This window comes from Scleropages formosus, chromosome 8 (genome assembly GCF_900964775.1).
Source record: "Scleropages formosus chromosome 8, fSclFor1.1, whole genome shotgun sequence".
In the NCBI taxonomy this organism is placed as follows: Eukaryota; Metazoa; Chordata; class Actinopteri; order Osteoglossiformes; family Osteoglossidae; genus Scleropages; species Scleropages formosus.
The window spans coordinates 16,250,533-16,278,211 of record NC_041813.1 but is presented as its reverse complement, the minus strand read 5'-3'; the positions used below and the strand labels follow the sequence as shown (position 1 = coordinate 16,278,211).

General features: G+C 50.3%; 1 protein-coding gene across 2 annotated transcripts; it reads left to right on the top strand.

Moving 5' to 3' along the window:
- Positions 1–70: 70 nt before the first annotated feature.
- Positions 71–24,304, top strand: pbx4 (pre-B-cell leukemia transcription factor 4). 2 transcript variants are annotated; one of them, XM_029253993.1, is made up of 9 exons: positions 71–1,406; positions 4,646–4,759; positions 6,380–6,453; positions 18,444–18,688; positions 18,784–18,974; positions 19,065–19,200; positions 19,298–19,454; positions 22,810–22,896; positions 22,995–24,304. In XM_029253993.1, the coding sequence occupies exons 1-8, from the start codon at positions 1,204–1,206 to the stop codon at positions 22,851–22,853; spliced, it is 1,164 nt and encodes a 387-aa protein (XP_029109826.1). In that variant the 5' UTR covers positions 71–1,203; the 3' UTR covers positions 22,854–22,896; positions 22,995–24,304. The 2 variants fall into 2 exon arrangements, with proteins under 2 accessions (XP_029109826.1, XP_029109827.1); XM_029253994.1 differs by lacking the exon at positions 4,646–4,759.
- The last annotated feature ends 3,375 nt before the right edge of the window (positions 24,305–27,679 follow it).

The window sequence follows — 27,679 nt, the reverse complement described above, 5'->3', positions numbered from 1 at the left end:
AGCTGCACGACAGCTGCGCCGTGTCCGGTGACGTAGTAGCGCACGTGCGTGTCTGCGTGTGTGCGCGCGACGGTGTGGCGGCGCGTTGAGGGAAGTGGGGAGAACGGCGAAAGAGCGGTTGTGAAGAAGAAGCGGAGAGAGAAAGAAAAAAGAAGAAAAGAAGAAAGAAAACGGGGAAGGACCAGTCCGGGGGGCCTTCCTGCTGCACTTTTTTTTCCTCCGTATCTTCCCCTCATCGCTGGTTTGTCTAATTTTGACCGATAATTCTCATTCCACGCGCATGAACAGGAGCTTCGAAGAAAAAAAAAAAGAAGAAAAAAACACTTGGCTAATTATTTTTGTTTCGGCCAAGTTTTTAATATATGTGACTTTCCCAACTCGTGGAGGGGATCCCCAGGTCCAGACGGGTCCGCGCTCTGCAGTTCGTACCTGTCACTGCCGAGCACTTTTGTATTACGGCTGTTGTTTTTCATCATTCTTTCTTTTTTCTTTCCTCGCAGTTGCACGTTCGATCTCCGCGATTTGCGCGTGCAACTGCGAGAGCGGCGCGCAGAGAGGGGAGGTCGTGTGCGCGCGCGTGTGTTAGTGTGTGTTTTTCCTCCTCGCTCGCGCCATGGCGCGATCCACTCCGGGTCCAGTTTGAGGAGGCGATGCGCGCTGCTGGGGGAGCGCTCTGAGCGCGCGGCCGCCGGGGGGTCTTTGTTGGCGGCTCTGCCGACGGCACCGAGAGCGCGAACGGCAGCACTCGTGTTGTAGTTTGCGCTCGTTGCCGCGCATCCCTCACATTTTTTGTGTGTGTGTGTGTGTGTGTGTGTGTGTGTGGTGGGGGGGGCCTGGATCGTTCGCGCTCCAGTCTGAGTCTGCAGACGAAGAAAGGGGGGAAAAAACGGAGACAAACGCGTGGAAGGAAACGAACGGCTGGCGCGAGCATTCGTGCATTCCCCCCCCCCCCCTCCGCTTTTTTTTGTGGGAAAAAAAAAAAAATAAAAACAAAATTCTAAAACTGCACGCGCAGGATTTTTCCTCCATCCACACATCCGCAGAAGACCTTTGTTTGATTTTTTTTTTTTTTTTTTTTTTTTTTCTCTCTCTGCGACTCTCCATTGCCGGGATTATTTGTTGTTGTTGTTGCTGCTGTGTGTTTGTGTGCTCTTGTTTATTTTTTTTTTTGCCCCGGAAACACGGCAAGGCTCTCCGCGCGCCATGGATGAGCAGACCCGTATGCTGGCGGGTCTGACGCCGCTCGGCGCGCTGCCGCAGGCGGACGTGGGCGAGTCGGACCCGGTGCGCAAACAACAGCAGCAGCAGCAGCAGCAGCCCCTGGGCCAGCCGCAGCAGGACATCGGGGACATCCTCCAGCAGATCATGGCCATTACGGACGAGAGCCTGGACGAGGCCCAGGCTAGGTGAGCGCGCGCCCGTGGAGAAATGGTGGGAGGGCAGCAGGAAGATGCACATCATGATGTGCAAGACGTATCAGAATATGTCATATTGGAAAAAAGTCGGCAGGCAGGAATGGATGGTGCGTGTGCAGGGATGCTGTGGTCCGTATTCTGTCCGTGTGACCCGCTGACACCATCCACCGGTGCCGCTCAACTCTTGTGGGCAGGACTGCTGGAAGCTGTGGTCCACATGGCGGTAGCCATGTGCTGGTAACCTTCCGAGGCCGCGTCCCCAGCAGGGATCCAGTATTATCACCCTAGGAGGGATGTATGTTTTCACCGGGCTATGGAGAGTTATGTGTGTGTGTGTGTGTGTGTGTGTGTGTGTGTGTGTGTGTGTGAGGGGGAGACTCTAGTTCTGCAGTGTTTATGCAGAACCTTGTGCTCAGTGGCAAGGACCTTCCAAGCATCGGCATGGATGCAGAATCCCCCACCCACCAACCCACCCACGCTTGTGACAATTCGCCCACTGCTGTGTTGGATCGTGTGGACCTGGTTGAAAACCGGTTCCGTGAGCGCTGTGTGTAGTTTGCGTGTCTTCCACTTCTGCAGACACCCAAATGTGCGGATGGATTGGGGCTGAAGTTCGCACAAGTTTTTAGGTCCTTTGAAGTCCTGCTGTGTGTCATCTGAGGTCATTGGAGCATAGGGTCAGTTGTGTGGTAATTGTAATAAAGTCAGAGAGATATCGTAGTAAAGATAATAACTGGAGATGGCGACTCTGGTGGCCCAGCGGAGACAGAAGCAGTTAGAAAAGCGTTATTAAAATAAATCAGCAAGACGTTGGTCCCACTCACAGTGGATAAGAAGTGCTCCTTTCCTCTGTTGCTGTGCGAGTTCATTTTGTCCAGCTGCATACTTTCTAATTCACATGGTGGAGCGAAGGTATGAAGAGCGTCTGTTCGAACCCCGGACCAAAGCTGTCCTCTTGGCTAGTTGAGTTTGATAAATCTCCCCTCATCCCATTTACATAGATAATGTGGGAGCCCTTAATGAAGTCACCCATGTGTTGAGAGGGGATTTGTGAAATTTTAATGACCATTGGCTTGTTCTGCTTATTTTCAAGCCGAAGTGTTTGTTCCCCTATACGCTCAAAGGTCTACCCAAACCCAACATTAGGAAAAGAAAAAAAAAGAAAAAAGAAAAAAGTTTCCGTCCACGTGGCAAATTTGTGGGATGGGGAATGTTGGTTAAACAGATGAGTTGAAGGGGAACGCTGGGAAAGCGGATAATGGGAGTTGAGACAAAAGGAGGATGGCCCGGGGCACCCCAGTCGTCATCGCTGCGGTCATTCCCGGATCCATCTCCCGCTGAAGACGTTTCGCCAAAACGTTTGACCACCTGGTTCCCTTAATTAATTCAGTCCCCTCCCCCTCCCTGCCTCTCGCTCTTCTTGCTTTTCATTGTGTGCTCGGCACAATCAATTCTCTGATAACGTGCTGGAGTGCAGCTGTCCCTCGCTCCTGTTCTCTTAATGATATTGTGTGTGTGTGTGTGTGTGTGTGTGTGTGTGTGAGAGAGAGGTGGTTAAAAACTTCAGTGGCGCACCAACACGTACCATGCTTTTTTTTTTTTTTTTTTTTTTGTCATGTGTTTGGATTGGCTGTAAGAAGTCCATTCAGCCTCATGTCTTATTAGGGCAGCCCGCCCTGGGCCGAACCCAGGCCTGCTCCCTATTGACAGCATGCTTTGCATGTGATGCCTGATGCGAGACAGCCTGGCGCTGTTCGGCTCTCCTCTTCGCATGTCTTGCTCATGAATTCATCCGGTTCCCAATAAAATGCTCTCGTTATTCTCTTCCGTTTCTATTCGGTAGCACGTCCTGCTCTAAAAATAGTTCCTTTTTCTTGAAGATGGTGTCTGATGAGTTCCCATCATGGGAATGGAGTTGAATTGTGCCGGTACCTCACCGAAGACTGCATGTGTGTTTGTGAGGGCGGTTCATTTAAGAGAAACTCCTCATTTTATCTAAAAAGTTCATATCTGTGTGTCGCACTTTTCCCCAGTGGCATACAGTTTTCTTTTCACCATCTTCCCCACACACTGACAGTATGTCCGGGTGGTGTGATGAGTGTGTCTTTTGGCTTATTCCGTGAATCCAGATCCAGTTGGCACTTTAGGTTGGATATTCATATATCAGTATCTCTGAAACAAATGCACAGACACACTCGCAACTGAACCACCTCCCAAAGACACGTGTTTCAGGTGTATCGGCGACTCTAAAATGCCATGCGTTTGTTTTCGCAATCTTACGTCTATTTCTTGAGCACCCCACACCATCCATCACGTACACTCACTCTCGAGGCGCTCAGTCTCCACGCGCTTTTGGCCATGCTGTCATTCAGGAGGGGAGGGTCACGCTCTGTGCCCAGTGGCTTACCCTGGTGTGAGAAGACACTTAAGATGCTCCCGCAGAGTGAGCCGATCCACTTAAGGCCGCCTCTGCAAGTCGTCCAGGTTGTACAGCGCAGCGCTCACTCTTATTGGCCGGCATTAAACAGGCTTTATGAAGGGCTCCTTCCCATTGGCCGGCTTTACACGGGTATAACACGGAGCTCCTTGTCATTGGATGCCTTCCAAATCCTGGCATGACACAGCATTACGGCCGAGGGATCAGGGATGTCTTCAAATCCAGGTTCCCATGAGTCTTGCCTTCATATCGGTTTCAGTCGCCTCAACACGGTACTTTTTGAAGGCTCATGCTCAAATACTTACTTTATTGGCACGTTCGAGGTGTCGTTTGTGTCTCGGACATTTTTATGGACTTTGGAAGAACGTTAAGGAAGGGGAAACTAGATAGGAGTATGTAGGAACAAGTGTCGTCACCCTGGATGCGAGCTGTGGTCAGAAGGTCCACAGTCTTAAATGTAGTTTTTTGTTAGCAGCTGGTAAGCTCTGTTTTGGACAGACTAAAGATAAAGAAGCAGAGTTCGTCAGGTAGACGAAGCAGCGGTGCCATGCCTGTCCGGCAGGGTGGGGAGTGGGGGGGAGTGGCTCTCGCAATAGACTGTAGTGTCACTCAGATCCTTCAGAAGTTCGAACCGGGGGACCCATCTCCTCTCACACACCCATGAACTTGTGTCCTCCAGGAACACTCGTACCCACACAAGAGCACATGGTCATAGGGTATTGTCCGTTCAGGCGAAAGGGAACGGCCATGCTGCCTTCCTATACCCATGATGCCCCTGTTGCCCTGTGTCCAGATGCTGGCCAGCTGAGGCGCCGATGCGCTGGGCTGCACCAGATGACCCCGCGCTGGGAGGGGGAGCTGGGGGGGGCACAGCGGGGGCTGCCCTGCCGCTCGACTTCCAGCACAGGTCAGTACAGGACGGGCGAGAACTCCACCCCCTCTATACACACACACACACACACACACACACACACACACACACACACACCTGGTACATACAGAGTGCTGGCCTGAGATAGGTCCCAGTTACACCCATTTCCTCGCTCACCTTTCTACACAGTGGTGCTCAAATACCCACGCTGAGTTTGCGTAAGATATACTCCTGCCCTTTTTTTTTTACCTTTTGTGCTCCGTATGGGGTATTTGTTGCAACCAGTTTTTATGTCTATACAACACATAAATGTTACAGGATAGTCTGTCGACATGCCGTTGTCCCATTCCTTCCGCTCAGATCCCCCCACCGAGTCTGTCACACTGTTTGTCCTCAGGTGTCTTTACCTGTCTTCACCTCCACCGAGCTTCTCCCACCGTGTTGCTGTGGTCTCTTCCTCCAGTTCTTTTCCTCTGTTCCGTTCCATCTTGAAGTCACCTCCTCCTCCTGCACTTTTTACAGACAAAAATCGATAAACCTCAGTGTCTCAAAAACTGCTAAGGCTGCTGGGCTGACCCCCCCCCTCCCCCTTTGGCTGTAAATACTGTAATGCAGCGCACAGTGAAGGTATCTTTTCCAGTATGGTGTTGTGTAGCCACGTGTGTAATGGAAATATCCAGGTGATTTGGCTTGGGCTCACCCCAGCCAGCACGTCGCATTCTTCAGCCAGGCGTGCTCTGCGTCTTGGTGTAAGTTGACGCTCTGATCTGTTATGTAGCTGACACTTTTATCCAAGACACCATAGTTATTTAACTATTCATAGAGCGGGGTATTCTTACTGTAGTGATTTAAGGTAAGGACCTCAATGAAGGCTACTGTAGATGGAGTGGGATTTTAAACCAGGATCTCAAGAGTTTGTCGCAGCAGGCCTAACCACCATGTTACTGTCTGTTCTCTTCTTAGGAGGGAAAACTATTTGAAATAGTTTTCTTTCTTTTCCATGTGGTCACATGGTCTGATTTGACTAGTTGGTACTAGTGGTTTTGTTGACAGTGGAGAGGAGGTACTGATTGAGTTGCTCTCGGGGTTGAAAGCAGACCCTGTTGTTATTGGCTACAGGCGACAGTGAGCGGGAACCATCCCCTTCCCTTGACTGTTGATCATACACCTCGGTCTTTCCTGGTGAAGGTCTACAGGTGCTGAGAGTTGTTGTCTGCTCTTGGCCCCCAAAGAGCACCTGCAGACACCGAGGTCTGGATAGCGCACTCACAAAAACTCATTTGCATCTCATTAATTTGAGCGTGTGTCTGTGTTTCTTGCTGGTGATGGAACATGTGCCGATGGTGATTTTTCACGAGACGTTTTGTCTTTAAGATGGAGATTGAGCTCTGGTTAAATCCATTTGCCGTGGTAACGCATACTACAGGGTACCTTTTGTGTGTGTGTGTGTGTTTGTGTTTGTGTTTACTTGCTTGCTGAAAGCCCTGTGCTGTAGTTAGTGCAGGTCAGCTCAGATCAACTGGTCCCATCACAGTGGGATTAAGCCTGATCCTGGTTCTGACTTCATGAGGTGGACGATGTTGTTGTGCTGCTGCTGTTTAGGTACCTGGCGGTCAATTTGTTGCTCACCTGCCCTCCCCCCTTTCCCTGCTGTAGGAAACACGCCCTCAACTGCCACAGGATGAAGCCGGCGCTCTTCAGCGTCCTCTGCGAGATCAAGGAGAAGACAGGTGAGCCTTCGGCAGCTGCCGACGCCTGTCGTGAGGGGGTCGCCATGGTTACTGAGCACAGTGGACTTGCTAATGGGCTGTCCTCACTTCCTAAGCAACAGCTGTAGCAACTATAAGCAAATGAAGCAGGACTGTGCGGTCTTCGTGTGCCTGTGAGGTAGCCTGGCTCAAGCGAAATAAAAGTGCCAAGTATTTATTATCGTGTATTTATTACTGAGCTGATGCTTTCATGCAAAACTGCTTTCCGTGTTTGACCCTGGTGCGTAGCTGGGTATTTTTACTTGAGCAGTGAAGGGTAAGGTTGTTTCTTGCTGAAGGAGACTGCAGCAGTAGTGGGGAGTGGGGCTCGAACCAGCAACATCTAGTTTATAAGTCTGCATCCTGAACCATTACGCTGCCTGAAGTTGATTATAGTCTTTAGACACACATGTTACTGAATGTTATGATGTGGTAGTGGCATCCCATCTAGGCTGTATCCTGCCTCTTTCCCTGTGCTTCTGGGATAGGCTTCAGGCCACAATACGCTGGAGGGAAATGGGACCAAGCGTGCAGATGTCCCCCCCATGGGTGAACACACATTATTACGTTGGAGTGTTTCTTTGGGGCAGCTAGTAGTGTAGTGGGTAGAGCTGCTGCCTTTGGACCCAAAGGTCACTAGTTCTAATCCCACCTCCAGCTGTAGCGCCCTCAAGCGAGGTAATTGCACGAGGTTGCTCCGGTAAAATCACCCAGCGGTTTAAATGGGTAAGTAATTGTTAGTAGCTTAACATTGTAAACCAAAATGTGCCTGTTTTACACTGCGATCAAGTTAATGTGAATCGGGTTTCCGTGATGATTTTTTTTGATGGTGGTGTGGACAGTTGCTGTTGTCAGACAATCTGTCCAGCCATTAGACACACGTACACGCTCTCATTCGCTCACTCAGGAGCAGCGCTTTGCTGCCTGTCATGGCGATGTGTCAATCACCTCATCCCGCTTGGCTCAAGGGGTTGAGCGTGCACCTGTTTCCAGGGCAACCCTCTTATTTACTTCATGTCGCTTTGATTCTTCAGCTTTGGGTGTGTGGGGGAAAAGAGAGCACAAGCGTGGTAGGAGGGTCAAGGATTGTGTGTGTCCGGCCTTTTTCGCTGGCGGCTACGTTCCAGCTTGTGTCCAGTGAGCTCATTTAAATGAATTCGGAGGTCCTAAAAACACTGAAACCTGTGACCCTGCAGAATAGCGAATCACTGTACCCCCCCCCCCAGCAGTTAGAGGTAAATCAGGCTGTGCAGATAGGAGAGGTTTTCTTCCCAACAGAAGCAGAGACTTCAGGAGTTAATGTGTGGTGTGTTGAGCTGGTCCTCACTCCCATTGGTCACTGCTGAGAACCCTGTGGAATTGTGGGGGAAAAATCCCCTGGGCGTGTTGGCTCCATTAACAGTTTGGTTTTTATATCAGAATGTGGGGCTTGATCAGCATGCAGCTCACAGCTCTTTTGTGGCGCTTCTGTGTGCGTGTGTGTGTGAGAGAAAGAGTGTGCAGACAGAAGTATAAGCAGACTTTTGCTCTTTGTGTCTCACTGCTGCATACACTCTCATACACTTTGAGACACACACACTGAGTGAAAACAGCAGGGAAAAGATCAGACTCGGCCTGCACCATTCCTCCTCTCTCTCTCTCTCTCTCTCTCTCTCTCTCTTTCATAAAAGCGAAGACGGGCTCAGAACTGGGGGCTTTGATATGGTAATGGGGTCTGGTGGGAGGCGAGGCGGGGGAGGGGAAGTCAGATTCCTGAGAGTACGCGACGGGGCAGATTTCTCATTGTTGAGGAAATGCTGCGTCCAAACACCAAGTTCCTCTCCTGTGCACTTCGCTCCTGCGGGGCGGGGGGCGATACTTGGCCGTGCTGCAAAATTTCACTTTGGTTAGAAGACCTCTCCGAAACACGCCGGACGTAACTGTGTCTGCATGTGAGAAATCGAAGTATAAAAAGACGGGAGCGTTACCCATTTCTCCCTCCCCGCATCTTCAGCCCATTGCTATTAAAAATAGCTCCTTTGGCATCGTGTACTAATTCTGCTTCAGCCAAAATATTTACAATAGTCTGTTGTTCGTTCCACTTCTTCCCCCAGCAGCTTTCCTCTCTCTGCGTCTCACGCACGCGCACACGTAAGCACACCGCCTCGCTATTAACCCGTCTCGCTCGCTCCCTGTGCTCCGCCTCCTGTCCCTCCCGCTGCTGTCGGAGACGTTTTGCCGTCCGCTAATGGAAGCGGCGTGAATTAAAAGTGGAGCACGAACCTGAGATCCTCTGCCATAACTGTTGCTTTGTGAATTATGGCTCTTTTTTTTTTTTTTTTTTTTATATTCCGGACCCACAGCCTCTGCCCACTTCCCTCCCCCTCCATTTCCGTGGACAGCGACTTGGATTTTTAACTGAATTTAGATGGGGATCGGCCTCCGCGCTATCTTTAGTATTCCTCTCGGCGTGGCTCTCCGCCCCTTTGGTCCCCCCCCATGTGCGGACACCTGAATGGAACCCCCCCCCCCCACCTTCGCGTTCTGAAATCGGTGTCCTAATTAAAACCTTTTTAATTATTAGCTTTTGAAAGAGCTTGATTTCAGGCTGCCCATTAAATTTTTACTCAGCGCTCGAAGTTATCAGCTTTTATCTCCAGAAGTAGATGCCAGAGGCCCAGTGGGGTGAAACGGGAGGAGGTCACCTGTGTCCATGTCTCGAGGAACGCCCCTCGGTGGTGTCTTTTTTTTTTTTTTTTTTTTTTTTTTTTTTTTGGCCCAAGCTGACAATGGAATGGACGGGTATCTGAGCTGACCTGGTGGCCTCAGGGTGGAGTGTGCGCTCAGGTTTCAATTATTGTGGTCATCCAGCGAGAAGTGGCGGGATCGGTGCTGTTAAGTCACACGGACACGCGTGCTTGCAGAGCAGGAATACACACACACACACACACACACACACGTGTGTCAAGTTTGTGGCGCGTGGGTGCTGCTCGTCTGGGAGATGGGGGGTGCTGAATAAAGAGGCAGCGAGCCTTGATTGATGAGGCGGCAGCAGCCGGAGTAATTACTCTGTGTCCAGTCCCCCTCGCTGCATTGGCAGACAGCTAATATCACACGGACCCCTGGCCCCGACGCCGCTCCCTGGTCCCCCTCCCCCCAACAGCGGCTCCCTGGCTGCTGGTGCACGCAGTCACCCGTGGCCCAGACTGTGGCCTGGCTCGGCGCGGGCCGCTCCTCTCCGCTCACGATTTTTCCATCGCGCCGCGATCGCACCGCTGCAAGGAACATTTTGACATCTTCCAGATGTCTCCGTTTGCACGTTGACCGGATGACAATAAAGGTGCTGTCGATAAGCGAGGGCTATTTTTAAACCCCACGACTTGAGGTTACCCTCTCAAACTCGATTCTTGACGTGATTAATCATTCATAGCGGAGCCATGGCACTTTAATGAGGGCCCGGCGCCGGGTCAGAGCCCTCATGGGCGTTCTTCAGCCTCTCGGGGCTTCAGGTGCCGCGGACAGAGCTACCGGACGCTGTCGCTGTGGAAGCCAAGCGCTGGGACGGACAGCGCTCGCACACATAGGCATGCGCGCGCACACAAACGCAGACACACTTTATCTCTGTCCGCACACCACCGGTGCAGGCCCTGATAAGGAAGGTGTTTGTAACACGGCACTGTTCTCAGTAGCAGCGCGTTGACAGCATGTAGCCCAGTCAGTTTGCCCGTGTGTGTTTGTGAAAGTGCCCGTGTATCTGCCGTACACGTATGTCTGCTGTCTTTGCGCGCAGGGGTGCGGGGTTCTCTGCACAGGTGTGTGTGTGTGTGTGTGTGTGTGTTTGTGTTGGAAGGTACGTGTTTGCGAGTGCTGTAATTATATCATTTTACATCTGGTTACACTGAGCCGTTGGACCTGGTGTCTGGAGAAATGGCAGCGGCCCAGCTGGTTTTCGGGCGCTAATCTTTAAGTCCACCCCCATCTCACACACACACACACACACTTCCTTCCTCTAGCTGTGGCCCCTCCCCCTTTGCTCACCTCTCGTTACTCTGACCGCCACCCCCCCGTTCAACATGCAAATCCCTGTGCCGACTCGTTAAGGAAGGCCCCGTCTCTTTAATTAAGGGTATGTAAATGTAGCCTCAGCTGGATTTCACTAGAGTGGTTGGGGGGAGAGTGTCTGAGCGCCCAGATCGTAATCCACACTAATTAAGGATTAATTAAAACTGATGGGCGCTGGCGCTCTCTCTGGCTCCTCCCACTGTCAGTCCTCCCTGGAGCCTATGCTTTGCGTTTTGGGAAGATGATGAGCGGAGTAGTCAAGAGAGTGATCGGAGGGTCGGAGGAGTGTCCAGGGAACTTGGCCCAGCTGCATGGTCTCGGTGGCCCCCCTCAGGTTGTGTGTGCGTGCGCGTATGTGCGCCAGTGTTTGGGCAAAGGCTGTTCGAGGATTGAGGTCTCTGTGGGAGGTGCTAATCGGGGGTTATCTCTCTCATGCGTAGGTGTGAGGGTTTACTGGTGTTGCTCTGCGGAAGCCATGCCTGTCTGCTGCCACTCTCCCACCGCACCCCACCGGGGTGGACTGTGAGCATGTTGTGGACTCTCCCGTCTCCTCCGTTATGTTGCTCACGGCGACCTGCTGCTCCTCGACCGTCCACGGTGGACACGACGAAGCTGTGGAGAAGGTGCGGATCCTAGACTGTACAGGCCTGGGTGGCTGCGGCTTCCTGCACAGGATAGTCGTGAACCCGTCCTCTCTTTTCCCAGCAGGCTTTCGGTCTCCGTATCCGTCTGCCTCCGTGCCCACGTCGTTGGCAAGCGCTACCGTGGAAACGGTTTACGTGCACATGCAAATGCGGAGCGCTACCCCGTGGAAGGCGCCGGCACGTGTGGTCGATTGGCGGCCACGCAGGTTCCGCGCTCCTCTGGCTCGCGCCCGTCAGCCTCTGCCGCTCCTCGTTTGCTTGTTATAAATAGGAGCAGCTCCTCAGAACTACGGCTTAATTGCCACCCAATTTGCATAACTGTGCAAATTAATGACCTCTCAAATGAGCGTTCATTTTTCACAAGGTCTTTAGGAGCTCCTTAAGAGGCGGCGTTAATTAGAGCAGCGCACTGATGAGAGCGAGGGAGTTGGAGGCGGAGCAGGAGAGCGACGGTGGGGCGAACGGAGCAACAGAGTGCCACCACACCCCCACCTACCCTCCTTCGTCCTCCTCAGTCATCCTCCGCTGTCTGGTTCCTTCTCTTCTGCGAACTCCTTTAATTCCTCTGGCCTCTTTTCGGTTTCTTGTTTCCGCTCAACTTGAAATACCTACAATTCTGCTGTGGACTCCACGTTGATGCATCTCCCCACCGCCGCGTGTGTCTGTGTACATGCGTCCTTCACCCCCGTTTCCATTAATTTCACCTTCTGTTAATGGAGTGGTGATTAATGATGGCCGACTAGGAGGGTGTGTTTGCCGAGGGTGTGAGGCTGTGACCCACGCCCTTATCAGGCAGTGCTCGGCCTGTGTGCCTGTCATGTACCGCTCCTGTGTGTGTGTGTGTGTGTGGATGCATAGCACAGCCCATTTCAATATTATTAACCATTATTTATCTTACTTGCTCCAGTTAAAAAAAGGAAAAAGAACTAGAATTACCCAGCTGTATAAGTAGGTAAATAAATGTAGGCAGGTTAACATTTTAAGTCGCTTCGGAGAAAAGCATCAGCTAAATGAATGAATGTATGTAAAATGTGACATACAGCATTAGGGTACCTAAGATTTATTTACGCATCTGTTCAGCTGGGTAATTTTACTAGAATGACGTTAGGGTAAGTACCTTCCTCAAGGGTTCTACAGCTGGAGGTGGGATTTGAACCTGTGACCTTTGGGACCAAAGACAGCAGTTCTGACCACTATGCTATCAGTTGTATCATCTCTCCCCCTTGACTTAAAATTTTTTCAATTACTTATAAAAATGACCCGCCGTCAGGTTCTGATCATTGCTACTCAATATCGAAGACCATTGCTCGTGCTGTGATTATTTACCCACTGTCTGTTTAAAGTATGAATGGTACTGATATTTATATTCGTTAGTGTGACAGTGGCTTTGTCTCACTGTCCAGCTGCCCCCCCCCCCATTTCGATAGCCACACTTCCAGGTGAGCTCAGCTGTGTATGCTTGCGGTGACGGCCTCCCGTGATCCAGATGACTGTGTTGTTCTGTTCGTGATCCCTCCTCAGAGCGGAGACAGAGCCCGGACCCCTGATCTGCTGTATTTATTTTTATTTCGTGCTCCCCGGTGTGTTTGTGCCCCCCACCCACCCCTCATTTCTCTCTCACTCCTCCATTTTCAAAGCGCTGGGTCTCGCCGCTCTCGCTCTCTTACTCGCTCTCCCCCTCTTGGAGAAAGGCTGTGAATACCCCAGGGAGCTGATGCAATTAAAATGCTAATCCTGTCTGTCTACGGAGGGAGCGAGCGAGCGGGCGGGCGGGTGAGTGTGGGGGGGTGGTGGTGGTGGTGGGGGGGTGAGACTGACAGCATGAGGAATTACAGCTCACACTGAGAACTCGACTGAAATGGAGAACAGAGGGAGAGAGAGGGGTGCTCTGGGGGAGGGGCTGCATTGTGGGGGGGGGGGGGGGGGGGGGAGCAACGCACAGAATGACAGCAGGGAGAGAAGGCGGCTCTGTGTGTGCGGGGCCGAGTTGAACGCTGTCCACAATGTACCTGTACCGAACGCCGTACTGTCCTCACTGCGTCTCGCTCACTCTGCACTGCGACCTATTCGCTGCGTATTGAACAGCGTTCATAGTTAGCTGATTTCATTATTATTTTCCATTTACATTTTTTTTTTTTGTTGAAATTCTTAATATTCAGTGGGTCTTTCATTGAGTGATACTGAGCTATTATGTTATTCATTTAGCTGGTGGTTTCCTCCAAAGCTGCTGTGTGTTAAACTACTTGCACTGATTTACCATTTATACAGCAGGATAATTTTTTACAGTATCCGTTCAGGGTAAGTACCTACCTAGCTCAAGGGTACTACAGAACGAGTTGGAATTCAAACCTGGCTCCTTCAGATCCAAAGAGGGTAGCTCTATCCATTATGCCACCTGCTGCTTATTTAGGTTATTTTGTCCATAGAGAGTCACAGTGATATGTAATGAACTTTAAATTTGTGTAATCAGTTGCACGGCAGGGTAGTTTTTACTGTTGTGTGCGCTCTATGGCCAGAGGTGCGATTTGGACCACTAACCACTGGCCCGAAACCTACCTCATAGTGACCAATGTGATAGATCATGTGTTTGTAACATGTGGTTGACGCTCTGGCTCCCAGAACTGAGCTCTAACATGAATCACGTGTCGTTCAGGTCACGGGTTTGAGCTCTGCGGCTGCTGAAGTGTCTGTCCCACACTGCCGTGGGACGGTCAGCCTTTAATGGTCTGAATGGTTCGGTGCATAAGTTAGGGGGCTCAAAACCATATGTACGTTCACACCCACCTTGGCGCTTGTTCTCTTTCTCTTTCTCGCCCGCTCACTCACACAAGTGTTTGATGCTGCTGGGTGGGGGGGGGCATGGTGGCGGCAACAGGGGTCATTAGTTCAGGCGGCCGGCCCGCGCATTCCTGAGCGCTGGGAGGGGAACGGCACAGTGGAGGAATGCATGCCGCCGTGGGGGTCGAGGTGGGGGTGGGGCAAGAGAGAACAGGAAGAGATACTTGCCAACAGGAGGTGCTTGTGGAGAAAGAAACACACAGGCAAGGGAGGGGCTGCAGCCAATCACAGATGAGTAGCACAGTCCAGGAACGAATAGGCCACGTGTGTGTGGGCTAATGTTTGAGGCCTGCAGGAGGAGGGGCCGCCACATCGTGACTCTGGGGGTCTTATTATTCATCCCAGAAGGCAGGGCAAGGGACAGCGCCTCTGGTGGGCTTATGTACACGTGAAGTTGTCTGGCGGACGAGAGGTGTACAAGTGCACGTTTTTGTCTGTGTCTATGCACGAATGTGCAAAGGGAGGGACGGTTTAATACGGTGTAGACCTGCAGCTCATAGACGTACATATGCTTTGCAGAGCTAACACTGACACCATGTGCGCCACACACACACACACACACACACTCTCTCCCATTAGCTTTTGCATGCTTCACAGTGCACTGGGGAGACACTGCTCTCTGCTGGACACCTGCACACATTACGTTTGTTATTTCATTTACTTGCAGATGCTTTTCTCCAAAACAGTTTCCAGTGAACACTGTGTGGTGTTATCAGCCTACACCTTATTCACCCAAGGTGACTTACAATGGTAGATTAACTCATTGTAAATAGTGTATCATCCATATATCAGTGAAATACTTTCTCTGTCTTACTCATTCACACACATACAGTGGACTACCAGTCCATACCATTTTCCTTTGCTATCCAGGGCCGGGTCGCGGGGGCAGCAGTTCGAGCGGAGTCCTCCAGACTTCCCTCTCCCCGCACACCTCCTCCAGTTCCCCTGGGGAAACCCCAAGGCGTTCCCAGGCCAGCTGGGAGACATAGTCTCTCCAACGTGTCCTGGGTCTGCTCCGAGGCCTCCTCCCAGTGGGACATGCCCGGAACACCTCACCAGGGAGGCGTCCAGGAGGCATCCGGAACAGATGCCCGAGCCACCTCAACTGGCTCCTCTTGATGTGGAGGAGCAGCGGCTCTACTCCGAGCTCCTCCCGGGTGACTGAGCTCCTCACCCTATCCCTAAGGGTGCGCCCAGCCACCCTGCGGAGGAAACTCATTTCTGCCGCTTGTATCCACGATCTCATTCTTTCGGTCATGATCCAGAGTTCATGACCATAGGTGAGGGTAGGAACGTAGATTGACCGGTAAATTGAGAGCTTCGCCTTACGACTCAGCTCCCTCTTCACCACAACAGACTGGTACAGTGACCGCATTACTGCGGACGCCGCACCGATCCGTCTGTCAACCTGCCGCTCCATTTTTCCCTGACTCGTGAACAAGACCCAAAGATACTTAAACTCCTCCACTTGAGGGAGCAACTCCCCCCTAACCCGGAGGGGGCAATCCACCTTTTTCCGACTGAGAACCATGGCCTCGGATTTGGAGGTGCTGATTCTCATCCCCGCCGCTTCGCACTCGGCTGCAAACCTCCCCAGTGCACGCTGCAAGTCTTGACTTGATGAAGCCAACAGGACCACATCGTCCGCAAAAAGCAGAGACGAGATCTCGTGGCCACCAAAACAGACACCCTCCGTTCCCTGACTGCGCCTAGAAATTCTGTCCATGAAGATAATGAACAGAATCGGTGACAAAGGGCAGCCCTGGCGGAGTCCAACATGCACCGGGAACAGTTCTGACTTACTGCCGGCAATGCGAACCAAGCTCCTGCTCCGGTCATACAGGGAACGAACAGCCCGTAGCAGCGAGCCCCGAACCCCATAATCCCGAAGTACCCCCCATAGGATGCCACGAGGGACACGGTCGAACGCCTTCTCCAGGTCCACAAAACACATATGGACTGGTTGGGCAAACTCCCACGAACCCTCCAACACCCTAGTGAGGGTATAGAGCTGGTCCAGTGTTCCACGGCCAGGGCGAAAACCGCATTGCTCCTCCTGAATCCGAGGTTCGACTATTGGTCGGATTCTCCTTTTCAGTACCCTGGCATAGGCTTTCCCAGGGAGGCTAAGGAGTGTGATCCCCCTATAGTTAGAACACAATCTCCGGTCCCCTTTCTTAAAAAGAGGGACCACCACCCCGGTCTGCCAGTCCAGAGGCACCGTTCCCGAGCTCCACGCAATGCTGCAGAGGCGTGTCAGCCAAGACAGCCCCACAACATCCAGAGACTTGAGAAACTCGGGGCGGATCTCATCCACCCCCGGAGCCTTGCCACCGAGGAGTTTTTTGACTACCTCAGCAACTTCAGCCAGGGTAATGGACGAGTCCCCCTCCGAGTCCCCAGCCTCAGCTTCCTCTACGGAAGGCGTGTCGGAGGGATTGAGGAGATCCTCAAAGTACTCTTTCCACCGCCCGAGGACATCCTCAGCTGAGGTCAGCAACGCACAACTTCCACTGTAAACAGTGTTTGTGGAACACCGCTTCCCCCTTCTGAGTCGCCGGACGGTTTGCCAGAATCTCTTTGAGGCCGACCGAAAGTCTTCCTCCATGGCCTCACTGAACTCCTCCCAAGCCCGAGTTTTTGCCCCGGCAACTGCCACAGCCGCGTTCCGTTTGGCCCGTCGGTACCCGTCAGCTGCTTCAGGAGTCCCATGAGCCAGCCAGGCCCGATAGAACTCCTCCTTCAGTTTGACGGCATCCCTTACCTCCGGTGTCCACCACCGTGTTCGGGGATTGCCGCCGCGACAGGCGCCGGAGACCTTAGGGCCGCAGCTCTGAACCGCCGCCCTGACAATGGAGGTGTGGAACATAGTCCATTCAGACTCAATGTCCCCCACCTCCCTCGGGACCTGGTTGAAGCTCTGTCGGAGGTGGGAGTTGAAGACCTCTCTGACAGGGGCCTCCGCCAAACGTTCCCAACAGACCCTCACTATGCGTTTGGGCCTGCCAGGTCTGTCCAGCTTTTTCCCCTGCCATCGAATCCAACTCACCACCAGGTGGATCAGTTGACAGCTCAGCCTCTCTCTTCACCCGAGTGTCCAAGACATGGCCGAAGATCAGAAGAAACGACTACAAAGTCGATCATCGACCTCCGACCTAGGGTGTCCTGGTGCCAAGTGCACTGATGGACACCCTTATGCATGAACATGGTGTTCATTATGGATAAACCGTGACTAGCACAGAAATCCAACAACAACTCGCCGCTCGGGTTCAGATCAAGGAGGCCGTTCCTCCCAATCACACCCCTCCAGGTGTCACTGTCGCTGCCCACGTGGGCGTTAAAGTTCCCCAGTAGAACAACAGAGTCCTCAGTGGGAGCGCTTTCCAGCACGCCCTCCAGGGACTCCAAAAAGGCCGGGTACTCTACAGTGCCGCTAGGCGCATAAGCACAAACGACAGTGAGAGACCGTTCCCTGACCCGAAGGCGCAGGGAGATGACCCTCTCATTCACCGGGGTAGACTCCAACACATGGCGGCTAAACTGGGGGGCTACTAATAAGCCCACACCCGCCCGCCGCCTCTCACCCTGGGCAACGCCAGAATAGTGGAGAGTCCACCCTTGGTTGAGAAGAGTGGTTCCAGAACCCAAGCTGTGAGTGGAAGTGAGCCCGACTATATCTAGACGGTATCTCTCAACCTCCCGCACCAGCTCAGGCTCCTTCCCCGCCAGTGAGGTGACATTCCAAGTCCCAAAAGCCAGAGTTGGCGCCCGAGGTTTGGGTCGGCCGGCACTCGGCCCCGACCACCGCCCAAATCACAATGGACCGGCCCCTTACGGTCTCTCCGGCAGGTGGTGAGCCCACCGAAGAGCGGCTCCACGTCATGGCTTCGGGCTGAGCCCGGCCAGGCCCCGTGGGCATAGACCTGGCCACCAGGCGCTCGCATGCGAGCCCCCCCCCAGGCCTGGCTCCAGGGTGGGGCCCCAGTGACCCCATACCGGGCAGGGTAAACGAAAGCCTTGGTTTTATTTTCTTCATAAGGGGCTTTTGAACCACACTTTCTCTCGTCTGTCATCCAGGACCTGTTTGCCATGGGAGACCCTACCAGGGGCATATAGCCCTAGGCAACATAGCTCCTGGAGTCATTCAGACACTCAAACCCCTCCACCACGGTAAGGTGGCGGTTCACGGAGGGGACTACCAGTCCACCTAAACAGAATGTCTGTGAACTGTGGGAGGAAACCAGAGCACCAGGAGGAAACCCACATAGATGCAGGGAAAATATGCACACTCCACACTGACTTGAGCGAGAATTGAACCCACGTCTTCTCGCACCGCCCGTGTGCTGCGAGACGGCGGCTCTACTCACTGTGCCACCGTGCTGCCGTTCCTTGATATGTCTTATTCATCTGCTATTCGGTCTTCACCGTTGTTTTATTCCCGTTCCACAGTGCTGAGTATCCGTGGAGTGCAGGAGGAGGACCCTCCAGACCCCCAGATCATGCGCTTGGACAACATGCTTCTGGCTGAGGGTGTGTCGGGCCCGGAGAAGGGCGGGGGATCGGCGGCGGCGGCAGCGGCGGCGGCGGCAGCTGGAGGGTCCCCCAACGATGGCAGCATTGAGCACTCGGACTACAGGGCCAAGCTGGCGCAGATCCGCCAGATCTACCACTCGGAGCTGGAGAAGTATGAGCAGGTAAGCGAGGAGTAGCGTGTGCCGCATTCCCATAGCCTTCATTCACAGGTGATGCTCAGGGCTCTATGAATTCCTCTCGCTTGCTCTCCCCGCAGGCCTGCAGCGAGTTCACGAACCACGTGATGAACCTGCTGCGAGAGCAGTCACGCACACGGCCCATCTCGCCCAAAGAGATTGAGCGCATGGTGGCCATCATCCACCGCAAGTTCAGTTCCATCCAGATGCAGCTCAAGCAGAGCACCTGCGAGGCCGTTATGATCTTGCGCTCCAGGTTCCTCGACGCCAGGTGGGCGTACCTCTGCGTGCGTTTGTGTGCACGTGTGCATGTGCTTGCGTGCATTCAGCTCCTGACTCTGCCGTCTGTGCACCGTCTTAGGCGTAAACGCCGTAACTTCAACAAGCAGGCCACTGAGGTGCTCAATGAGTACTTCTACTCACACCTGTCGAACCCGTACCCCAGTGAGGAGGCCAAGGAGGAGCTGGCCAAGAAGTGTGGCATCACCGTGTCTCAGGTGAGGGGTCAGGGACACCAGGGGGTGCCTGGCTAGATCCGCTGGATTCTCGGGACGCTGCTGTTAAATCTCATGTCGATGGCTCTCGCCTCCCCAGGTCTCCAACTGGTTCGGTAACAAGAGAATTCGATACAAGAAGAACATTGGTAAGTTCCAGGAGGAGGCGAACTTGTACGCCGTGAAAACAGCGGTGGACGCGGCCAACGTGTCAGCCCAGGCTAGCCAGGCTAATTCCCCGGCAACACCAAACTCAGGTAACACACACACACACATTCACACATTTACTCTGTCACCAAATATACAGGCCCACATATACGGAACATAGCGCCTTTGTGTTTCACACTGTCTCCTGAATGTGAACTATTTAACAAAAGTTCACTCCTCCCTCGTAACTGGAATGAAAACTGCTACATCATCTAATAAAACTAATCCCAGTGGCCCATTTCTGGCCACGATGCAGATGTTTTACTTACACAGTGGCTGTTGTCAGGTTTCTTTTATTAGATGTTTGGGTCAGGGATACGCACTTAGTGTCTCAAACCCAACAGGTCTTTGTGCCTTAGTGTCAGTTTGCCAGTTTTCTGGCTAAATCTATTGTATAAACCTCTACATCTCCGTGGAAACAGTCAGCGCTGGTGTAAATAAAGCGTTAATGTAGCAGTGAAATGAAGAGCATCTAGCGTCATTTATTTATTAGTAACGCTACACAGGGCCATTAACGGCGCAGTATCGGCACACTTTACAGAGCCAACGACACCGGCAGCGATCTTGATCGTAAATGGGTGGCACGGTGGGGCAGCGCGTAGCACCGTTTCATAGGGGCTGGGTGGTGCAAGAGGATGTAGGTTTGATTCCCGTTCAGTCTGTGGAGTTTGCATGTTCTCCGTGTGCTCACATGGGTTTCCAGCTTCTCCTAGAGTCCAACAACATGTTTCAAATTTTTTGGTGTTTCATTGCCCATTGTGTGTGTGTGTGTGTGTGTGTGTGTGTGAGAGAGAGAAAGTGTGTGTTCCATTGGTGAATACATGAGTGATTGAGTGTAGGTTGTGTATTGTACTGTATCTAGGTGGTTTGAGTGAAATTGGTGTTGGCTAAGCACTACGTAGTGTTCACTGAAAGTCTTTTGGAAGAACATCTGCTAAATGAATACATGTAAACAAACATCTTTGAGCCAAATGATCACAATGTTGCCTTAAAAAAAAAAAAAAAAAAGTTGAAAAGTGCAAAAGCCATCAGGAAAGGTTGTTAAAGCACAGAAAGACAAACTGAAGAAATAGTCATTAAAAAATAGTTAGAAATCATATTTTTCATGAGGAACTGATCCCCCCCCCCCCCAATAAGAGATAATGTTAACTGGCAGCTCTAATAACACGGATTTGCCTAATGGGGTAATTCCTCTAAATGAATAAATCCTGATAAATAAGGGATGGCTGCACTTTGTCTTACTGGTATCATGCAGTCAGATCAGGAAGACACTCTCTCCATCTCATTGTCTCTCTGTTGTCTCCGTCTCCTCAATATGAACATCTGTTGCTGTCCAGTGCAGCGCTTGAGTTGTACAGGAAAAGTGTGTAGTTTGGCTCCGCCTAATGGTTATTTCTCGAGATTGCTGCTGTTGGCACAGGTGGAACAAAGGGAGTTTGCAGAAATAACACACTCCATAGCAATCATAAAGAAGTGATGGCTCTCTGAAAGCACAGGTGGTCAGGAGCAGACGAAGAGCTCCTTACCCAACATTTTCCATCTGTGTTTTTATGCTGATGCTCACGGCTTCCAGTGATTGGATTCATCCAGACCGAATCGTGGTTTTAGGTCACCACTCAAGTGTGTTGAACATAATGTCCCTTAATTTCTCTGCAGGAATTAGGATCATGAAGCTTTTTTTAATATCAGATTTTTTTTTTTTCTTTTGCCCCTACGGAGAAGTTCTTGAGTGTGATGTTACAGCTTGATCTCTGTTTCTAGATCTTCAGACACAAATGGACCCCTCCTGCCTGGATTCGACTAATTACATATTGGATGTTCAGAAGGCAAAATGGTGCTCAGACTGCAGAATAATATTTCTAACCATGTTTTCAATCTCTTCGTTTAAGTGAAAGCATATCTCATCCGTGCAGTCATCAGTTGGGCATTGTGGCAGAGAAAGAGAAACAGCTGTGGTGCCGCTGACTGTGCATCAGCACAGCCCTGTGACCTCACAGTGCTGGTGAAGTGTCCACCCCTGGTCGGAGTGGGTTAACATTATGTCAGCAATAGGTTTGCAGGCCAATGCACTTTCCTACATTTGCTTATAAACAGCATCGTAGGAGCTGGAAAGGGCCGTGTGGATTTTGGTCTATGGGGCAGAGTCACTGAGGGGGAAGTAGTACTCCCCACACGCGGACCAGAGGCACTCTGCTGACGTGAACTTTGTCCCCTCATGGGCTGCGTGTGTCCCCCCCCAATCCCCACCACAGGGTCGCCAGGGTCGTTCAGCATGCCCCGTGCTGCAGACACCTTCCTCAGTCTCTCTCTCAATGGGGAAGGCATCAACGTCGCCCCTTGTCTGCAGGCCCAGGTAGGCCTGCTGAGACACGTGTCATTCTGTGTGGACTGGATTCCAGAAACCCTGTTGTAGCATAGCCAGGCGCTACCTGGAAGAGGCCCCTGTGCCCTGACCTTTGACCTCAGGACTCCCATCCCTTCTCCTGAGAGGCTGTGTTTTCTCCTATGCCACCCCTGCACTGTGGTCCTCATTCCCCACCCCCTGTGGAGTGGCAGTGTGTAGCCGCACCGTTTAAACCCCCCAGATTTCTGCTGTGATCAGTTTAACCGCTGGAAGAGAGAAACACCCCGGTAGCATGAGACAAATGGGTGCAGAAACTCTTGGTGTCAACATGAGGGTGACAGACAGAGCTGGTTGGACCATGGGCCGTGTTTATTGGCGTGATTCTATCAGCGAATGCTTGAGGCGAAGCAGGTGACAGCATCTTGCGGCACCGGGTGTTTCTCTCCGGTCGGGTCCTTTGTGGGAGTGCTTTGTAGGTCCGGGGACATGGAGGAGAGTATGTTTTACAGCAGAGCTCTGGAGGCATCAGCCCTTCCCTTGATCCTCTGTGCATTTGGTTCTTCTGTGTGGGTGGGTCAGTTTTCTGCCTCTTGTTTGTAGCGGACAGGGTTAGAAATTAGGACCCGCCCTCACTGGTTGCAAGTAATGATGGACACGTTTTGAGATGCTTGTTCTTGAGTGTGTTTAGATTGCTTTCTCCCTGCCTCTCATTTCTGTGTGTGTGTGTGTGTGTGTGTGTGTGTGTGTGTGTGTGTGTGTGTGTGTGTGTGTGTTGCTGGCACATCTTCAATTTATACATTTGGTAATACAAAAATATGTTATATGGGTATAAAATGTTATTCTTGGCCTCCAGTATAATTTGATGTCTTTCTCTGGAGTGTGACACCTATGACATCGCATAATAATATTCGTATTTGATGCTTTATGATATCGATGTTGTATATGGTCTGGCTTTTTTTGTTTCTGAATGGGTAAAGTTTTTCATGCGTTTCCAAGCCCCCGCCTTTAAGTCAGTTGTCCCCAACAAGTAACCATGGCTCCTGGTGTTTCCTCACCCTCAGGTGGATACCCTGCACCGTGCTACACACCTGACGGGCGGCTATGAGGGGCTGTCCGGGAGCACACAGTACCCCACACAATGCCTGGATGTGAGTGTAACCTTTGCGTGCACACATGCATGTCTGTGCAAACACAGAATCGGACTTCTCTCCCCCACTAATATCAATTCCTGCCTTCCTTCTTCCAGGCCAACAGCAACTGGCAGGATGGCACCAACCTTTCCTCCCTCACGTCTCCGCCCAGGGCTCCCAGCAGCAACCACTCCGACACTTCCAACTAACACTTATCGGACACCCCGAGATCTCAAGGTCTTCCCCGTAATCCCTCCCACTGATGCTTATAGCTCCTCCCATCCTTCATTCAGCTTTTCCTACCGCCACGTTGCTCTTTTCTCATGATCGTTGGACTGCATGCTCTCTTTGTGGATTTTTTCCCCCTTTTTCTTTTTTTTTGTATGCCTCACGTGCAGGCATGTGGTTTTGTGCACACGTGCACGCTCCTGAGTAACGCAGGCGGGACAGCGCCAGTGGGGGACAGACGAGCCTATGGACGCATGCACACAGGATTCTCTGGGACTGGCTGAGAGAGCAGGAAGCCCTGCCTGGAAGAGGTGGAGTTCTGAGGCCAGGAGTGGCCACACCCACCTGGAGATCTCTGCTCAAACAGATACAGATGCGGAGATTTCTGTTCAGTGCTTGTATATACACATACTACTTCTAAGCAGTGTTACCGTCATATTGATGTCAGCGCACATCGTTCACTGGAGAGTCGGTCAGGTCCATTTTTAAGTAGTGATTGTCTGTGTGCATTTACTGTGTATAATGCTTTGCCGGTGTGAGAACTCCCGCCTCGGCCTCTGCCTCTCACCTCGCCTCTTGCCACAAGGTTTCCCTAGTGACCATGGCAACACACACCAGAAATCCCCTAGAGCAGCCCTCATCTGGCTCATACCAAAGTGATGTTCTGCTGCATTGGTCCTCGCAGAAAGGTGTAGGACTTCTCACCTGGTAGCAAAGACTGTGCCGTCCTTTGGAGTTCTCAACATTGTATATAGCTCTCATTGTGTCCTTCTGCCCAGCTGTCCGAATCAAGTGACCTCGTCTGACGCGCTCCTTTTCTAATAAACGATCAGCTGAGAGTGAAGAAATAGGGAGGTACAATTAGGGTGGAGCCTGGTGCATATAGAGGGAAGAATGGAGGTGGCTGGGGATCGAGGGCAGGGTGGAGGCAGATGGATGAACACGTGCACAGGCTTTCAGGCTGTTTGTTTTCAGAAGCTGCAATAGAGTTTTTAGTGGGATTTTTTTTTTTTTAAGGCAAATTTTCACCATCCTTTTGCTTTTCTCCTTCCATTTGTTTGAGAATTTAGTCCATTATAGCTTTTTCTAATGCTGTTTGACAAAGAAATCACCAGCCACCAAATGAAAATACTTTAACAGGACAGGAATTATACATTATGGTTCTGGGGTAAAGGTACTTTAAAGGAGAAAAAAAAAAAAAGGAAAAAAAAAAAAAAACAAAAATGAAAAAAAGCTGTCTTCCATGCATGTAGGGATTTTAAAATGTTTTAGTGATTTTTAATTTACTTTCCTAATTTTTAACTTTATAGAAGAGGAAAAATGTACAAAAAGTAAAATATAAGAGTACAATGACCAAAAATGGATATATTCATGATGTTGAATACGTGCACAAAACCACACTTTCCATGGAGCTTTTTGGGCGCTCACTCTTCGCCAACCTGGAGATTGTTGTTCTGTCCTTCGGCCACAAGGGGCAGCAACCAGACTGAGCGGTTCGCGAGTCCAGTCCGCACACCGTCGCTCGGAGACCTGCATACTCAGAGGCCGTGAGGGGGGCGGCAGTCCGGACTACTGCTCTCCGTGTTCTTTCGAAACCAAAAATAGTATTATAGTGTAATTATAACAATGTACTAGTGTTTGGGTAACAGAAGGATTCGGCACATTCCCTGTCTCTGTCTTCGTCACGTCCAGCTTTTTTTTTTTTTTTTTTTTTTTTTTTTTTCCTTCCCCTTTCTTGTTCTTTTATTTTTTGTCAGTGTTTGTGTCACTGGGGGGTTGTTTTAGATTACACTGAGTACAGTACAGTACCGTAGTCTTGGTGTCGCCTAACTCGCATGGGTGTGTGGGTCCGGGAGGCTACCATCGCGGGTGACACTGCCATCTAATGGTGAAACTAGACCACTCAATAAGGGCTTTTCCTTCTCTCACACTGAACCAAAAACGAACCATTGGGTGGGCTGCAACCCGCACGCGTAGCCGAGAGCAGAGAGGTCGGAAAATCGTCATCGTTCTCATTCTGTCCTTCATACGCAGGAGCATCGAAGGAATACCAGGGAGTCTTGAGACAAAACATACATATATGAGACTCTTGTAAGACGAATAACTCTGAATCGCACTCAAGTGTGACTCGGAGTTTCTTTCTATAATGTACGTTGATAAATGGACTGTCAGAAAAAAAAATTTTACTGTTGTTACTCTGGTAAACATGTCCTCTGTTGTTTACTGTTACTACTAGTAGAAACGTTTCTCTTACGACTAATGCTATTACTACACCAAAATTAATGTTCCTTTTTTTGTATTTTCTACCACTTGTCGATGGATGTCACTGTACAGATTGTGGATTTTTTTTTTTTTGTTTTTTTGTTTTTTTTTTTTGAAGTGTTAATTGCAGCACTGGGTGGCCTCTGGGTACGTTTGGCCATCTCTGCGCTGGTGAAGGGATGGAACGGGGGCCTCCTCTCCTTTGTCTCCATTTATTTGCCTCTTTTGGGTGTTGGGCTCGAGGTCGGGAACCTGCGCGCGGAAACTCGAGGTGAACGTGTGCTGGGGTGGGGGTGGGGGGGTGCGGGTCGAAGGGCTCCTGTAATCACGGACTGGCCCAGTCACAAATGTGGCATGTTGGATTCACCACGTGAACTTGGTGGATCTTTTTGTAACCCCCGTCAGAAAAGTTAGTTTCTGTTTCTCTTCCTCTTCCTGTTCCCCCCCCCCCCCCCCCATCTCTGTGTATCTTTCTCTTGTGTATATATAGATTTTCAGTGAGTCAACTCCTTTTATACCTCAACTTTAGGAGACATGTTCTAGAAAGAGTAAACAGAAAGAAAAATACAACGTATGACTAATGTAGTGTTCCTTATTAGAAAAAAGAAAACTAATTACATATTCTAGTGTGCTTTTTTCCCTTTTTGCTTCAGTTTCAGGGTGTTTTGGGGGTGTGTTTTGCTTGTTTTAATGGGAACAATGATCTTTAGCCACTACATCTAAACCATTGTGATGTTTAAAAAAAATTAAAAAAGTAAAAAGAACCATACTACTGTTGTATAGTGGACTTTTTTGGTTATTTTTCTTAAAACCCTGCCTGGTGCAATACAACTCGTTCAGACATACATCGATTTATATATTAAAAATGTACTGTAATCCAGAAATACATTTGAATGTGTAAGGGTGCCAAATATATCAAACAGTATATTGCTATATATTATATGTGGCAACAACTTGTCTTTTTCCCAGTATAATATTCTATTACACTTATGTTTAACAGTACATCTTTTTATTGATATTAACATGTTTGTATTCAAATTGTCAATTTTGTGTGTAATTGCAAAATGAAAATATTTCCAAAAGTCAGTATCTTGAAGAGCTGCCTTGCAGTGAAAATATAAATACTAAAATATTTTTATTTATCTGCCCAGGGGGTGGCAAAGCTAAAACTGTTCCACAGGGATGACCAAAAGACTGCTGTACCCAGTTAATTTCAGTTTTATGGGAGCTATTGGTTTTAAAAAAAAAAAAAATAATAAAATGTTTATAAAAGTGAACTAGAAGTTAACATGATTAATGGTGCTTTTCTCTTGTGGAAACATGTCTGTCTATTGTGTTTTTTTTTTTTTCCCTTTCAAGAATCTCATAGGGTAGTTAAAATTTTTGCTGCCAGATAAGAGGAATTAGAGGAATTATTTCAGCTAGTTTTGTAACAAATAATTGTAAAATTGTGAGTGGGAAAAGTCTTATGAATCCGTGCAGTATTTACTCTAAGCAACCATTTACTTTGTATAAAAGTAACTAGAGTTTAAATTTGTATGCAGATTTTTTTCACAAGATTGCTGGTACTGTCTTAATTTGTGTGGACATTTATTTTAGTTTATAGATATCGGGTGGTGTGTTTTGACTTGTGCCCTCTAGCGTATGTCCGCTCTGGATGGCGATGGTGTGGACGGCACTGATGAGGACCATAGGTGAGGCCACGGCTGGCCCTCACCCGAAGTCCTTAAATCGTCACCATGGAAGCAGGTGTGTGTAATTCTCATATAATGTATAATTAATCTGTAATTAATCGTGTTGAGTAGTGTTTGTTTAGTGCACATACACTTTGATGTAAAGTTTTCTAAATGGAGAAGAAAGTACAAGGTCCTCTGTAGCCTACCGGGTAGGGTGATGGGCTGTGGATCGTGAGACCTTCTCTTGGAGTCCGGCTTTGAAGGGTTACCTTTTCAGCATGGTCAGATGGGAGAATAGGCAGTCTCTAGTCCTCAGTGTCTCCACAAATATCCACTTTCCGCAACCAATTACAGGACTTGTTTAAATTTTTACCGTCTTTCATCATCAAGAGTCCAGTGTGTGATGTGCTGAGTGTGTGTGTGTGTGTGTGTGTGTGTGTGTGTGACCAAGTGCTTGAGACACTGAGAGGATGAATTCTGTGAGACTGACTGAGAGGGTGAGTCCCGAGTTGCAGGAAAATTTACACTACAGTATACAGACACTCCTCGCTTAATGACCGAGTTTCGTTCCTACGACTAGGTCGATAAGTGAGGAGCCGCCCCTTACCGATATTTCAAGCATACTGTACTGGTAG

Bases quoted from the DNA above. Each gene is read 5' to 3' on its own strand.
- pbx4 (XM_029253993.1), top strand. From the start codon at position 1,204: ATGGATGAGCAGACCCGTATGCTGGCGGGTCTGACGCCGCTCGGCGCG. The intron at 1,407-4,645 runs GTGAGCGCGCGC...CCCTGTGTCCAG, and splicing joins CTGGACGAGGCCCAGGCTAG to ATGCTGGCCAGCTGAGGCGC. The intron at 18,689-18,783 runs GTAAGCGAGGAG...CTCTCCCCGCAG, and splicing joins AGCTGGAGAAGTATGAGCAG to GCCTGCAGCGAGTTCACGAA.